Source organism: Ictidomys tridecemlineatus, chromosome 6 (genome assembly GCF_052094955.1).
Source record: "Ictidomys tridecemlineatus isolate mIctTri1 chromosome 6, mIctTri1.hap1, whole genome shotgun sequence".
NCBI lineage: Eukaryota > Metazoa > Chordata > Mammalia > Rodentia > Sciuridae > Ictidomys > Ictidomys tridecemlineatus.
In genome coordinates this window covers 190386014-190401057 of record NC_135482.1, presented here as the reverse complement: position 1 = coordinate 190401057, position 15044 = coordinate 190386014, and the positions used below count along the sequence as shown (strand labels likewise).

General features: G+C 38.8%; 1 protein-coding gene across 6 annotated transcripts in view; it reads left to right on the top strand.

Moving 5' to 3' along the window:
• Positions 1-15044, top strand: part of Nalcn (sodium leak channel, non-selective) — a 313063-nt gene that overhangs the window by 128060 nt on the left and 169959 nt on the right. For all 6 annotated transcript variants that reach the window (XM_078016298.1, XM_078016302.1, XM_078016300.1 and 3 more), the window contains exon 11: positions 13072-13203. In XM_078016298.1, the coding sequence (XP_077872424.1) occupies positions 13072-13203 (132 nt within the window). The remainder of the gene's footprint in view (positions 1-13071; positions 13204-15044) is intronic.

Below are 15044 nucleotides of genomic sequence, written 5' to 3'. Positions count from 1 at the left end.
GAGAGAGAGAGAGAGAGATTTTTTTCCTTGTTTTCCATGACTATGACTCTATGGGAGAAAAGTAAATAAATTCATAAATACATAAGGGTTTAGAAGCATGCAGAAATGCATGAGAAGAGGGTGTTTCAAGAGCACCCTGTGTTTACAGAACACAGTAAGAAATGATCCTGATCCTTTATAGAGGCAACAGCTGTCCCTCTGTGTTTGATACATCACTTGGGGCCTGCTTTTCGCACAATATTACCTGATGGATTCCAGGGGGACATTTGTTTGGGTGACCTATGAAATAAGTTATAACAATATGACTTTGGATCACATTGAAAGATGGTATTACAAAAAAATTCATTCAAAATAACCTTTTTATATATTTTATGTTTTGAAAGTTTCAAATTTTTAAATTCATAGCTCAGTATAAATGAAGAGTGGCTCAAATTCCCCTGGAAGATAAAAGACATTAAAAAAAGTCATCCTTCTCTTCTTTCAGTCTAAATTGCCCTGGATTCACTTTTTTTTCATTGGTATTATCTTATATTTTTCACTTTCTTTTCAGCTCTCTCTGTCCTTGTCAGAGAAAGTTTATTGGTTTGAACATCTGTCTGCCCCACCAACTATGAGTAATTAGGTAATTTGATAAAATAAGATGAATTGATGTGGCTTAATTTTCCCCACACCCTGCTAAATTAAATACATGGTATAATTAATGTTTCTGTGATGTTGGATGTTTTATGCATAATAGCTTTTTTTTCTCTCTCTCTCTCTTTTACTCTTTTTCTCTTTTAGGAATTGATCAATAAATCTATTAGAATTTTATATATGCCAGTGAGCAGTGATTAGGATATTCAAATGAATTAGAGCATGTAGTAAATCTTCTACAGAATAATAGGCTCTATAGAGCCATTTGAGGATGAAAAAAAAATAGGCACTTCTCGTCTTTAATTTTAAACTATACAAATCCATTCTGTGTTCCTAGACACAAAATATGATTATAATTATGTCCATAATTGTAATTATAGTGGACTCATGCAGGCCTGCTAGAAAGGATTCAATTTGGTACCCTTAGAGTGGACTTTTCTATTTTTATAGTAAGTGAAAATACATGTACTCATAAGCTTAACTGCAAAATCCCCAATATTGCCCTCCTTGGCAATATTGTTGGCCTTTTCAGACTGTGTGGTGAACTCTCTAATGCCATTTGTTGAAAATTTGTGTCCAGTAAACTTAATATTAATTATGTTCATTTTGCTACAACATTGCTCATGTCTGTCCAATATTAGTGGAATTCATGCCATGTTTAACAAGGCTAAGTTTAATGGTACACTTAGTCATGATAAACATGTGCAATCCCTAATAAACTCTGTGGGCCCTGGACACTCCCTGCCCTTCATCCTGCCTGGATGTCTTTCTGCTTCTGTCTCCACGGCCCTGTGCATTGCTGATCTGCTCAATGCCTATAACCTCCCCTTCCTGTCTCTGGTTCAAGCTACAGGAAATGATGGTTGGATAGTGAGAAGGAAAAGCATTGTTTTGTGGATGAGCTAGCTGTGCCCCATGGCTGAGTTTCTCCTCCTTTGTATGCTATGACTGCCCCAAACACACATCTCCTGACATTTCTTCCTTTGGCCACCTCTTCCTCCCCAGCTACAGATATCCTTCTCCTCTTCCTGTCAAGTGATACCCAGGACAGCATTTTCTTTGAGGGAGGAGAAATTAAGCTGTTTCAGCCCCTAGGAGAACTGGGGACAAACATATTTCAGCTCTGCTACTTATTATTGGTATGACCTTGGACATATTTATGCAAAATAAGGAGAAAAACACCTCCTTCCTGGGTTTGAGAGGACTGAGTATGTTTTAGTTAAGAATTGTTTAGTTGTAAGGAGAAGACCTCATGCTTACAAAGAGCATGTCAGCTTCCCAGGTGACACTTTCTGAGACTTTCTCTCCCTCCAGTTGGGCCACCTGATTTCTAATCTCTGTTCCTGGGCTTCTGTCTCTAATTTCTCATCCTGAATGTTCAGACTTGACTCTGGTGGCTCTTGTGCATTACCCAAACATGGCTGATTGAGACTGAGTTTGGGGGCCTCTCAGTCAAGGCTCCAATGAGACTAACCAGAAGACTTCCAGAGGAAAAGGGAGACAGGGAGGGAATACAGTGGTCTTACAGAAGGTCAGCAAAGTAGGAAACATTGGTCAAAGTAGCTGGTCATGAGTACTGAAACAGAAGCAGCAGCACCACTGAAGCAAAGTTCATTTGCCCCTCAGAAACCTGAGGATTGGTTTCAAGACCCCCAGGGTCAGATCTGTGCATGCTGAAATCCCTGACATACAATTGCACAGTATTTGCACATAATATATATAAACACCCTCCTGTATGCTTTAAAATCATCTCTTGGTGACCTATACTACCTAACACAATATAAATAGTTGTTTTACCATATAATTTAGGGAATAATGATAAGGAAAAAGTCTCTAATTGTTCAGTATAGATGCAATATTTGTTTTCATCCATAGTTGGTTGAATCCACAAATGCATAACCTAGATATACAAAGGACCTAGCATATTAGGTGTGCCTACAGCATAAACCCAAAGTAACCTGAAGCCTCCCTTCTTAATCCTCTGTGAAAACCTTGCCCCATCTCTGTCTGGAGCCATGACTTTGCTGTCTTCATCAGCATCATGGAGTGACTGAAGAGGGACATTCCTCTGTGATAACAGGAAGTACTGACATGACCTCAGAAGTTGTAACTCAGGCCTAGTTTTCTCTACCAAAAATTTGCATCTTATTAAGGGTTAACTAGGCTATTACTGCCTAATCTAAATCACAGATCACCCATAAAACAGTTTCTTTAGGGATTCACAATAGTTTCCATCTACTTAGAAACGAACACTTTGTAAATCGATGCTATTTCACAATATTTTAATTCATTTCCTTGCATTAATGAATGCATATGTGATCACACACACACACAATGTTGGAAAGGAAATAAGTAAGTAGAAGAAGGGAACCAGGGATAAGGTGGAGGGGAAGGATAGGCAAGGTATGGGCAATGAAATTGACCAAATTATATGTTTATATGAACATCACAATGAATCTCACTATTATATGTAATTATAATGTAACAATAAAAGCTTAACTGCCTGTAATCCCAGTGGCTTAGGAGGCTGAGGCAGGAGGATCATGAGTTCAAAGCCAGCCTCAGCAACGACAATGTGCTAAGCAACTCAGTGAGACCCTCTCTCTAAATAAAATTCAAAATAGGGCTGGGGATGTGGATCAGTGGTTGAGTGCCCCTGAGTTCAATCTCTGGTACCCCTCCACCCAAATAAATAAATAAAAGCTTAACTAAAATATATATTATAAAATAATATAGAAACTCAGGTGTGAAAAACACATATGCATCCATTAGAAATAATAATTGCTATCATTTATTGACCACTCACTGTGTGTAGCACATTGTTTTATAGGTTTTATTAAGTTATTTAGTGCTCACAATAACACCGTGATTATAGGTACTAGTGTGATTTCTGTTTTACAGATGAGGAAATGGAGACCCAGAGAACAAAATTAGCCTGATGAAGATCATGCAGCTGGTTAGGGACTAGTAGTTTCATCTCAGGCAGTCTATCTTTTTAACCACTTCATTTTTAACCCTGTATATTATTCTACTATAAAAATATATGATCAGTAGCTGGATGTGGTGGCACATGTCTGTAATCCCAGCAACAAGTTAGAGGCCAGCCTCAGAAGCTTAGGGAGACACTTTAATTAAAAAGTAAAAAGGACTGGGTTCATCCCAATACTAGAGTATTTTAATAATTCCCATTGTTTTACATCCTTGTCCTTGTTATCAGACATTCAGACGTTTAACTTGATGACATGAAATGGTATCTCACAATGTTAAATTTCTGTTTCTCTGATCACAGCCTATAAGTGTTAGGCATTTTTTCATGTATTTATAGACCATTTATGAATTTCTGTAGGTACACAAGCATTCTATAGATTGCTTATTTATGTCATTTGCCCACTTACCTGCTAAATATTCTAAATGACTTTTTTTGAAATTCTGTATATGTCTAAGGGATATATTGCTTCTATCTAATTAAGAAGACATTACAATGTCATATATAATACAAATACAGAACATTAATGGTCAACATGCGAATGCATAATTTGCACCTCCAGCATCTACTTCTTTTGTGTAGTAATACCAAAACATTTAGAAAGTTCCTTGAATGTGTGCCTGGGCGTTCATCTCAGAAAACTGCAAAGTTCTAATTGACTCTTAGCGTGGACCCAGCCAGTTCTGTAGCTATTTAAATGCTACTTTTGTATAAGCAGGCTCTGTGTGAAGGGGTCACTCTAATGCATGATAAATAGAACTCAATTAAACGGGAACCTCATTCCTCAGCTGCTGCTGTGACAAGCCATTTTCCCCCTGCCTCTCAGGTGGGAGTTTTCATCTCTTGACAATTTGACAGACGTGGCTGCACACTTGGAGCCATCTTCCAACACAGACCCAGTGATGTATTATCATAAAGAAAGTCTGACAAGAAAAATGAAAGTATACGTGAGACCCGCAAGCTCCTGCGCAATTCTCCCCGCCACCTCCCATTGCGCACCTCCCCCGTAAAGAACAGAGGTAGCAGGCTCTTACTGTAAGTAGGTCAAATTGTGGCAAAACTATTACTGTGGCGTTTTAATGCTTTCTGAGGAAATTTCCATTGAAGATGAAGATGGGGAAGAGGTGGGCTGTGTATTTCAAGGGATGAAGTGACATCCTGGGCGCTTCTTAAAACGTCTGTCTTCTTAATGAACCTTCCCACGAACTGAACTGGCAGATCGCTTCAAGAATTGATGGAGCCCACGAGAATTTTAGGCTCTTTCCCAAAGCTGATTTCTATACCCACCATCTAGGGTGAGAAGAGAGCGTGGGGGGAGAGCTCAGGGGACAATTCGCTTCATCTCTCACAGCCTCGGTTTTCTCACTTGAAAAATCGGGATGATGGTGTACTCCAGGTGGTGTGAGTATTGGAACCCCTGCACAGAAAATGCCCGGCCCAGCGCGGGAAGAGGCGGGCCTCTCCGCCTGCAGATAGCTTGCTATCCACGCTCCTTCCGTCCTTTTCCCCTGCCAGGCCTTCAATTCCTGTGCAGAAAGTGAGGTCTCACACAGGTCCCCAGTCCCAGCCCTGCTTTCTTTTCTGCATGGTAGAGTATATTTCTTTTTCCTTTTTTTTCCCCCAAATTTATTTATTATTTAAATTGAAGGACAAAGTAGCATGTGTTTATCACATACAGCATATTGCCCTGAAGCACAGGTACTCGGTGGAATGGGCGTGGCCTCGCATGTGCAGCTCATTTATGGTGAGGACACTGGACATCCACTCTTCCTCCAAAAGGTAGTGTGTCCTCTTTAACTGCAGTCACCCCACCGCTCAGTGACACCCTGAACTTACTCCTCCAATCCAGATGTAATTTTGTATCTTTTGACTAACATCTAAGTGTCCAGCAGGCGCCTGTCCCCCCATTAACACAGGCACATCACCTCTGTTGCAGCAGAACTTAGCACCCCTCTCTGCCCTGCCCCTGAGCATGAGAAACCAGATGTTCCCTGCATTTCCAGAAGTTTGCAAACCAATGTAAAGCCTCTGTCTCTGTCCTCTCCCAATCCCATCTGTCTGCAATTCTGTCATGAATTCAGTCCTCCAGATTTCTTTTTTTTTGTTTTAATCATCTTCCCCATTCCATCCTAATGGCCCTATCCTCAAAATCAGGTCCAAGAAAAATCTCTCAACATTGTGGCCTCTGGTCTTTGATTCTATTTGGTCACGTTCTTCTCTGTTGGCTGCATTAACGCTCTCACGCGATTGGCACTTGGCAAATCCTTTTTGGATTGCATGTGATTCAACATGTACATGGCAGACACGGACCCTCCCTCTCCCCTAGTGCAGGTGCCACATGACTGCCCCCATAAACACACATGCACAGTTTTCAATAGAACATAAAGCAGTTGGCTTGGAGGAAAAGTCTGGGTGGAGTAATACTGGTGTGTTTTAATTTCCCTGTTCCACTACCCTTTTTCTAAATAGGGGGAACGTGGCAGAAAAATATTGAAGAACTAATGGTTTGATTTTTATTATTATTATTATCCATGTCTAGCAAAATAATCAACGTCTACACTTCATTATTCAAAAGCCAAGATTTCAGCATTTTTTTTTCCCCGAACGCCAGTAATGAAGTCATGTGGGGACACTGAGTTTTAATCCTTAAATTATAGTTGAGCTAATTGAAAGGTTTTGTATAGGACTTCATTTACTTCTCCTTTCTTCCTCTAATCCATAAATGTGTGGCTATAAAGTATGAGGAAAGGAGAGAGATTAAGTAGTGTTCTGTATGATGGTTTGAATTGTGAATATCCATTATGGCATTGTAGACTGGAAAATGCATGTTGTCCTAAATTGAAGCTTTCAGAAAATTCACCATGATTTAAATCAATTCAAACAGATGATTTTATTGGGCAGGTAATAGGAAAAGTTTCATTTTAAATATTTCTTACTTCTGCTAATGTATCCAAATCTCGGCAGTCTTAATGACAGTCTTTCTGTGCCTAGAGATGGCTTTGTGTGCTTTGAGTACTCAGTGAGGCATCAGATCTCTGTGAGTGCTGGGGCTTTGTGGGTCTTGATGAGTCTGAAGAGGAGAATGGGACCAGATCTATGTGGTCCAGCCTAGAATAACACAGCTAGCACCTTTGAAAAGCCCACATGTGCTCTTCCCTCCCTGCAAGGGTCATTGTTTAGGATTAGAAAAGAGTTTCTCAGTACCCCCTCAGAGGAGACCACTGCTTCACAGAGGTGCCAGAGGAGCTGGGGCAACTAGAAGGTTAACAAACAAGTGATGTGGGTTGTAACCACTGAGCCACATCCCCATCCCCACCCCCATTTAATTTTTTTAAATTTTAATTTGAGAATGGCTCTTGCTAAGTTGCTTAGGGCCTTGCTAAGTTGCCAAGGTTAACTTTGAACTTGCAATCCTCCTGCCTCAGCCTCCCAGGCTACTGGGATTACAGGCATGCACCATCATGTCTGGCTAAGCAGATACTAATTTTTGCTCATGAGTTTGTCTCACTCACCAAATAAATCACATGACTGAGTTCATGTGACTCTGTCCTTGTGGAGGACAGAGCCAAGATGTGGATACAGGTAGGTAGTTTCAACGGAAGGCTCTTCTGCACAGACTAAAAGAGTCTTGAAATCATCACTGGCTGAGAATAATAATCAGCCAGCCTAGCAGTACTTCCCTTCCACTGGGCATGGACTTCTAGTTGTGTGGTAGGGTCGGGAGCTTGTAATGGAAGTATATTTAGAGTACTAAATATTTGTCAATTTGTAACTTAATATCTAGCCTCTGACAGAGTCGAGGGAAAGCTACACTCACGTTGGCCAAGACTGAAAAGGCGTTATGGAACTCCTCTTTCTTCTCCTTACAGTTTGATGTCCAGATGTCAGGGTCTTACACAGCTTTCTCTTCCAAGAAAAAAGAGCAACTCCTTTTTGTGTGTCACAGCTGGGAGGAGGAAGTAGGTATGAGGGACTCCCAGTGCCCTTGTGGGGAGTTACTTGTGGGTCTCCTTCATCCTGCCTCTCCAAGGACAGATAGGTGGGAGTTTCTGAAGATATCCATTGGTCAGTTTTAGTACTGAAGCAAACACATTACCTTATAATACAAATTCTTTATATCGGGCAGAATGACTTTGTATACTGATTGAAGAAACAATGACTATCCAGATGCCTTCTAAATAAGGATGCACCATTTGCAAATGGAAGATGTATTTTAGGTTTTGTGCATTTGGTTTTTTACATGTTTAGATCTTGCTCTTATACTCCTGGCTCATATGCAAGATGGTTTTGAAAACTGCACCTTATAATTACATTGTTTTCCCAATATGTTTATTTTGAAATCTTATTAGAACATAACTTTTAGCACATGACTGATGTGATGTTTTATGGATGATTTTTTTTTTGATTAAGGGTAAGGTATTTTATTCATTCAAGCCAATTGAAAGATTCAGTTTCTGAGCTGTACTATTATCCATAATATCCATTATCCTAAGTTGTATTTATTGTGGCCTCTATGACCACAATATTGGTGTGCCTTCAGAATCTTTAAGCCATTATTTCATTAAAAGAACCACATGAGAAATTTAACAGAAAGAGCTCCTATGAAGTGCTCAAACATTTTTGCCACTGAAAATGAGATTAATTTAGGTTTCTTGAATGTCTAAGGATTTTCATGTCCATTTCAAGATGAGCTAGTTACCTCTTCAACTTGATATCCTATGTTATACCTTCTCTCTTTCCTCCAGATAGACTGACTGTATCTCTGCCTTTACTTCCACAGGGCATTTTCTAATTCAGTATTTGTAAGAGTTATGGAATGAATGTAAAATGACTGCCATGGGCTTGGCTCTTTACTAAATAGTCTAATTTACATTTATGTTACAGCCTAGAAACATAGATGTTATCACAAGCCCATTCCTAAGTGAAAAATCTGTCACACAGAGGTTGAATCAGGCTCTGAACTAAGATTTAAACTCAATCTGTCTTCAAAACTGACCCTGTTACACCAGGATGATCTTCTGTTCTTCTACAAAAAAATGGATTATCTTAGCTTTTAAGTAAAGGTTTCATGTACTTCTACCTTCTCTTCAACCTTAAACTTGGCAAGGAAACTGCTTCTCCTTTGTTTTGATATCTAAAGTACTGCTAAGTGCTCTTGACCTCTCAGTAGAAGGCAACAGAGCACCTACTCTGGCCCCACACCATCTGAGACCACTTTCAAATTCTGTGATCTTGGAAGCTTTGCATCCTTACCAAGAGGTGGTAAATTATCTATCCCACAGGATTGTTGAAGATTAAATTATGTTATTACACCTACATGCAATATACTTGGCATGAAGGAAACATTCCTTCTCTTTTTGACACTGTATCTTGTTGGTGTCAATTTTAATTGTGTGAAGAGCCCTGTCTATATTTGGCTTCAATGTCACAGTCTTTGAGGGTTTAGGATTCAGAACTAATATCAAAAATGTGACCCTTCTTGTTCTTCTGCTTGAGATTGGACTCAGTATCATTGTTCAGATCCATTGCCTCATCAGGCTTTCTGACGTGAAGCAAGATGAGAAGTCCTAGTTGGCATAATGTGTTTTACTTTTGCTAGTAATAAATTTTACAGTGACCCCTACTGGCATGTGCCTTTAGGTGAAACCTTTTGGCCAGTAGTATTTTTTAGCCCTGGGTACTCCTGTATAATCATTTGCATACATTTCAGTTGGTGTCTGTCAAAATCACTGACAGGGCTGTATGCTTTCCCACTGCTGCACTAACAAATTCCCACAAACTTAGACTTAAAACAACACAAATTTGTCATCTTACAATTCTTGTTTAGGTGAAAAGCAAGGTATCAATACTGAATTACTTTTCAGATATCCTAGAGAAAACACTGTTTCCTTGACTTGTTCTAATATAATGCTACAATAGTCTGGTCAGTATTTTTTATAGTCTATTTCAGTCATTATAGGCTTTTGGAATCATGAATTTGTGAAGTTGTAAATAATTTTACGTCATGCAGTTTATCCTCTGACTCAAAGGTATCACCTACAACAGTAATTACCAAACTTGAAAATGCACATGAATCACCTGGCAAACCTTATTAGACATGCAAATTTGAATTCAGTAGGTCTGGGATGGGCCCTGAAATCCTGCATTTCTATTAACCTCCCAAAATGCTGCTAGTCTGGAAACCACACTTGAGTAGCAATGCTCTAGAGCATTCCTGACAGATTTTGCTGCCTTGGGGCTGATTCTATTATAGTCTCTTTTTTTATATTTTGGTAATCCCAACTGTCAAATACACAAATAAGTAGTTCTTGGATCAAAGCCAAACTAAAAACATATTCAGCACTTGTCTAATGTTTTTAAAGATGTAAGCTAAAATAACATTGCAATTGAAGGGAACTTTTTAAAAAATTTAATGCATATGAAGGATCTTAAAAGCCTTATATTAAATATATAAATATGAATATATATATGCACACATAAACACATATAGACACATATACATATATGTATGTGTGCTTCTCTATATAGATAGATTCTACATTTATATTAAATAATGCAATTATGGAAATCTCAAGTTATAAAATATTACATGGCACTAATTTAACTTTAAGATTTTCCTTTACCTTAATTTTTCTTGAAGAAAATACAAGTTGAAGGTACAAATTTGGACTATCCTAAAGACAGAGGCACAAGTCAGTATGGAATGTAACTGGCCCATTTGCATGGAGACTGGTAGCTAGTTCCAAACATCAGTTCAGTTGAATTGCATCCAAGTGGTCCATGTCAGTAGCATTAGCATTAAAGCTGGAGTTGCTGATTTTAGTACTTAAATTTAGCTACTGAACATATTTATCACCTTAATTCTTATTTAATATTTGAAAGTTATTACTTTGGAGGAAGTCAGCTAAGCAATGGTGATTATAGCATATCAAAATCCATTGTAAGTGATTATTTTAATGACTCTGTACCAACAGGGACACGTAGACATTCAGACAAAAAACAAGCTAATTATAATGACAGCACCAATGTGAAGCTGTGACAGATACAAAACCAATTTAAAAGTTTTTTTGACAGCCATGGCTAAAAGCTTTGTTTGGACCTTTCAGTAATAACAGTTTACTTAAGACATAAATTCACAGCTAAGGAAAATAGAAAGAGAAAGTTGTGGCTTTCCTGTCAGGCAGATAAAATGGAAATCAGTTGAAATGTTTTTAATAGAACATTATGTTGAAAAGAGTATAGAAAAGGAATAATGGTTATAGAATTTAACTCTCACAATGCAAAGAAAGACTAAATAACAATAAAAATTCTAATGAGAATAGAAACTTGCCAAGTGATTTGCTTATCTATATTATGAAGGTCAGTAGTTCCTGCAAGTAAATTGATGTGCATGTTGATTGACAGTTCTGGAATTTGATTTTGTATTACCTATAGTATAAAGTCAAAGTGAGTATAAGAACACATTAATAGATATGATGATACAAAGGCTCATTAAAAAAACACTTTTCCAGTGGCCCTGGCATCTCTCAAATTGTTAGACCTTTATCACCTTTATTTTATCTCCCTTGGTTCTGGACTCACTCAAATGAGCAGTATAATCAATTCTTTGACCTTGAGCTCTTAATTTTTTATTCCTGATAGAAAAATACCTGATTCACAGAATGCATTTCTTTTTTCCTGTGAACCTTCAAGAGAACACTTGTAATGTGCAGGAAATATTGTAAGCACTTTACAAACATCGATTCATTTAAAGCAATAATGACTCTCTGAAGTAGGCACCATTATGTCCAGTTTCCTGAGGAGAAGAACAAGTCACAAAGAGGTGTGATTAATCTGCCCAGGGGGACAAAAATGGAGTTTCAGCTCTAGACAATTCAGTCCAGAGCCAGTGCTATTAATAAGTACTGTGGGACAATGAAGACCCCAGAGTATCTGTAGATGCCTGGAGACAGTGGCTGTGCTTGGAGGAGGAAGTCCTGTTCACAGGTGGTGCTTCAGTTACACTCTTTTAGTTGCTAAGACAGGAATTTTGAAGGACAATCAAAGGTAAAGCAATTCTTCCAAACTCATCCTATGAAGCCAGTATCACCCTGATGCCAAAACCAGACAAAGACACATCAAGGGAAGAAAACTTCAGACCAATATCCTTGATGAACATAGACGCTAAAATTCTTAATAAAACACTGGCAAATTGCATACAAAACACATTTGAAAAATAGTGCACCATGATCAAGTGGGGTTCATCCCAAGGATGCAAGGTTCAAACCCTAGGCCAACACCACTCTGTCCAAGAGTCTGGGAAAGAACAGGGACCTCATGAAGAGGGTATGGTAGCACTTTTCCTGCTCAGGGACATGGACATGGCTCTGTAGTGTGTCCTTAGTGCTTAGCTGCTTTCCATGGGCAGCGTTTTCCTCCTCCCATTGTCCACAGCCTTCATTTTCTACTTCCATTTAGATACACTCCACTGCAGAGCTGGGTCTAATACCAAGATAGACTTTGAACAAATGAGTGCAGAGCCTGGCTCTGCTGGTTCTTGTGTGATCTTGGGCAAAAAAAAAAAAAAAAAAAAAAGTTAAGCTGCCTAAAATATGGAGTTAAACAATACCACTTAGAACTACTGTGGAGGTCAGAAGAAATAAAAATAAGTAACATGTAGAAATGGACTGGATCATAGTAAGCATTCACTATATGGCAGACATTATGAGAATATTCTGGTTTTTGAATGTTTAGTTAACTCCAGGTCCCTTTAGAGAGTGGACTTGTACCAGACTTGGGCCCAAATCCTTGGTTCCACTTTCAAGACTTGTGTGACAGCAGAGAAGTTATTTAACTCTCTGAGCCTCTGTTTCCCTATCCATAAAACTGGAATAATTTCCTAGGGCTGTTATGAATATTAACTGAGCTAAGTTGAGTAAAGAATAAGGCACATTCTAAGTACAATGTAGCTATTAGTGTAGTATAATTTTCAATAAATATTTATGGAAGCAATAAGTACAAAACAAATCTCAGGTTTCTTCCATTTTCTAGTTTTATGACCATTTAAAGATGTTTTCATCCTCAGCCATTCTCTCTCTTTTAACACAGGATAAAGTCAAACTTGTTTTGTGGTATTGGCTTTCTGAAAATCACTTTCTCACACAGTCAGAATATAGGATAAAGACTACCTCACTGACCAATGAGCATTGAGCTACATACAAATTAAATGAAATTTATTTTCTATCTTTAACTTAAGGTCTCTGAAACCATCTTCCTAGCCATGTTTTAACCCCTTGAGGAAAGCAATTCCTTTGGTCACACTATTCAACAGAAAAGCACATGGATCAGGCTGTCCCCAAGCTCTGTGCAGAGCGACACATCACAAGGTTCTCCCTCAAGGTCTCAGCACACAAATTCCATTTTATTACTAGGTTTCCTTCTGTGTGAGGAGTTTGTCTGTTTTGCCTCCCCAGAAAATGATGCGGTCATCGGTTTTCCACATGTTCATCCTGAGCATGGTGACTGTGGATGTCATAGTCGCAGCCAGCAACTACTACAAAGGCGAGAACTTCAGAAGCCAATACGACGAGTTCTACCTTGCAGAGGTAAGCAGCTGGCCAAGTGCACAGCACTGGCCAAGGTCAAGGCCAACCTCAGACAGTGCCTTTTATGAATGTGAAATTTAATGTCATCTCGTTAATTGCTTGATTTCCACCCAAGCTGACTCACTGTCTGCTTCTTAAAGTGATCCCTCTGGTCACTGTGTTGTCTGATTCATTTCCTGTCACCATGCGCCTGAGCAGTCTTCCCCACAGCATGTCACGTTGCCAAGGCAACCCTCTTCTAGGGCTTACCTCGTGATCTTGCTGTTTTTCTGCCCACCCCTTGGTTTTCTCTCCCTCTCTCCTGTTGCATTAGTCTGCTTCCTACTAATGTGAGCAAGCGGAGATTCAGAAGAGGGTAATTAGACCAGTCAGCTCAACACCACGAAGGAGGAAGCTGCAGAGAAATTTAAAGAGATAACACAACAATTGCTGCAGTGGAAACTAAGGTGTTTGGACCTGTGCTAAAGACACCCAACCATCACAGAGACACAGTGAATGTGTGAGGTGAAGAATATGCGAATCACTCTGATTTGGTCATTGCACCGTGTATATGTGCATGGTAATATCACGTGGGACCCCATGCATTTGTACAATTAAATGCATCAATTTAAAAAGATACCAAATCAGCAGCAGTAGGTTTACTGATGAAAACACATCTGTCTAGCATCCAATATATCATATTAGAGTTTGAAACTATTATTGATCGACTTTGTTATTATTGGATTTTTAAATATTTTTAATAATTTTCAGAGAACACTTTCTTATTCATTGTGAAAAAATATATCTTAATCCAACGTTTATATATTTATGAAAAAAAAGATTGACATGTAGAAACCTATTCATCATATAGGTGATATACATGTAATGGGAACTCCCTCAACATCCTACTTCTGTGTTCGAACTTTACCTGAAAACATTACTATAGGCCATGTTTCTATCTGCTTTTAATGACAACCCTTTGTCAATTCTTTGAGTGCTGGATTTGCACTCGGGGTGGTGGTTATATTCCTTACCATGGTCATAAATGGATTAGGAGGAGGTATGTGTCTATGGGGTCGTCTGTGTCCGTGGCACTGATGGTAATGGTTTCATGAATTTATTCTTATTCCCAAACTCACCAAGTTAACACATCACATAAATACATATATTATATGAAAATTATATCCTAATAGACTGGTGAATAAGTAAATAAAATAGCTAATTCTTAGAAAGAAAATGAAGTAAATGAACTAAGTAGTTGTTTTAGTCAGTTTTTCTTTTTTTTCCTGCTGTGACTAAAAGATCCAACCAGTACAACTGTAGAGGAGAAGTTTATTTGAGAGTTCACAGTTTCAGAGGTCTTAGTCCACAGAAAACCAGCTCCATTCCTAGGATCTCCAGGTGAGGCTGAACATCATGCAAGAGTGTGGCAAAGGGAAACAGCTTATATCATGAGGAAGCAGAGAGAGAGGTCCCCACTTGCCAAAGCCACGCCCCAATTCCCACCTCCTCCTACCACTTCAGTTACCACTCAGTTAATCCCTATAAGGGGATTATTTCACTGATTGGGTTAAGACTCTCACAACCCTTCATTTCTCCTACAAACCTTCTTGCATGGTCTCACATGTGAGCTTTTGGAAGAACACCTCACATCTAAACCATAACGGTAGTGGTGATTCAATTCACTTAAACAACCACAGTCATCATACCAGTTTATTCTTGAGCTTTTTAACCTTTCAGAATTTGTTCCTCTGGATGGACAAACTTTGGGTGTTTGCATTTCTAAAGTATTCTTGGTCTTTATTCAAAATTACATTATCCCTTTTCTTTGATCAGAATGTGTAGGTGAGTCAAAGTGATTT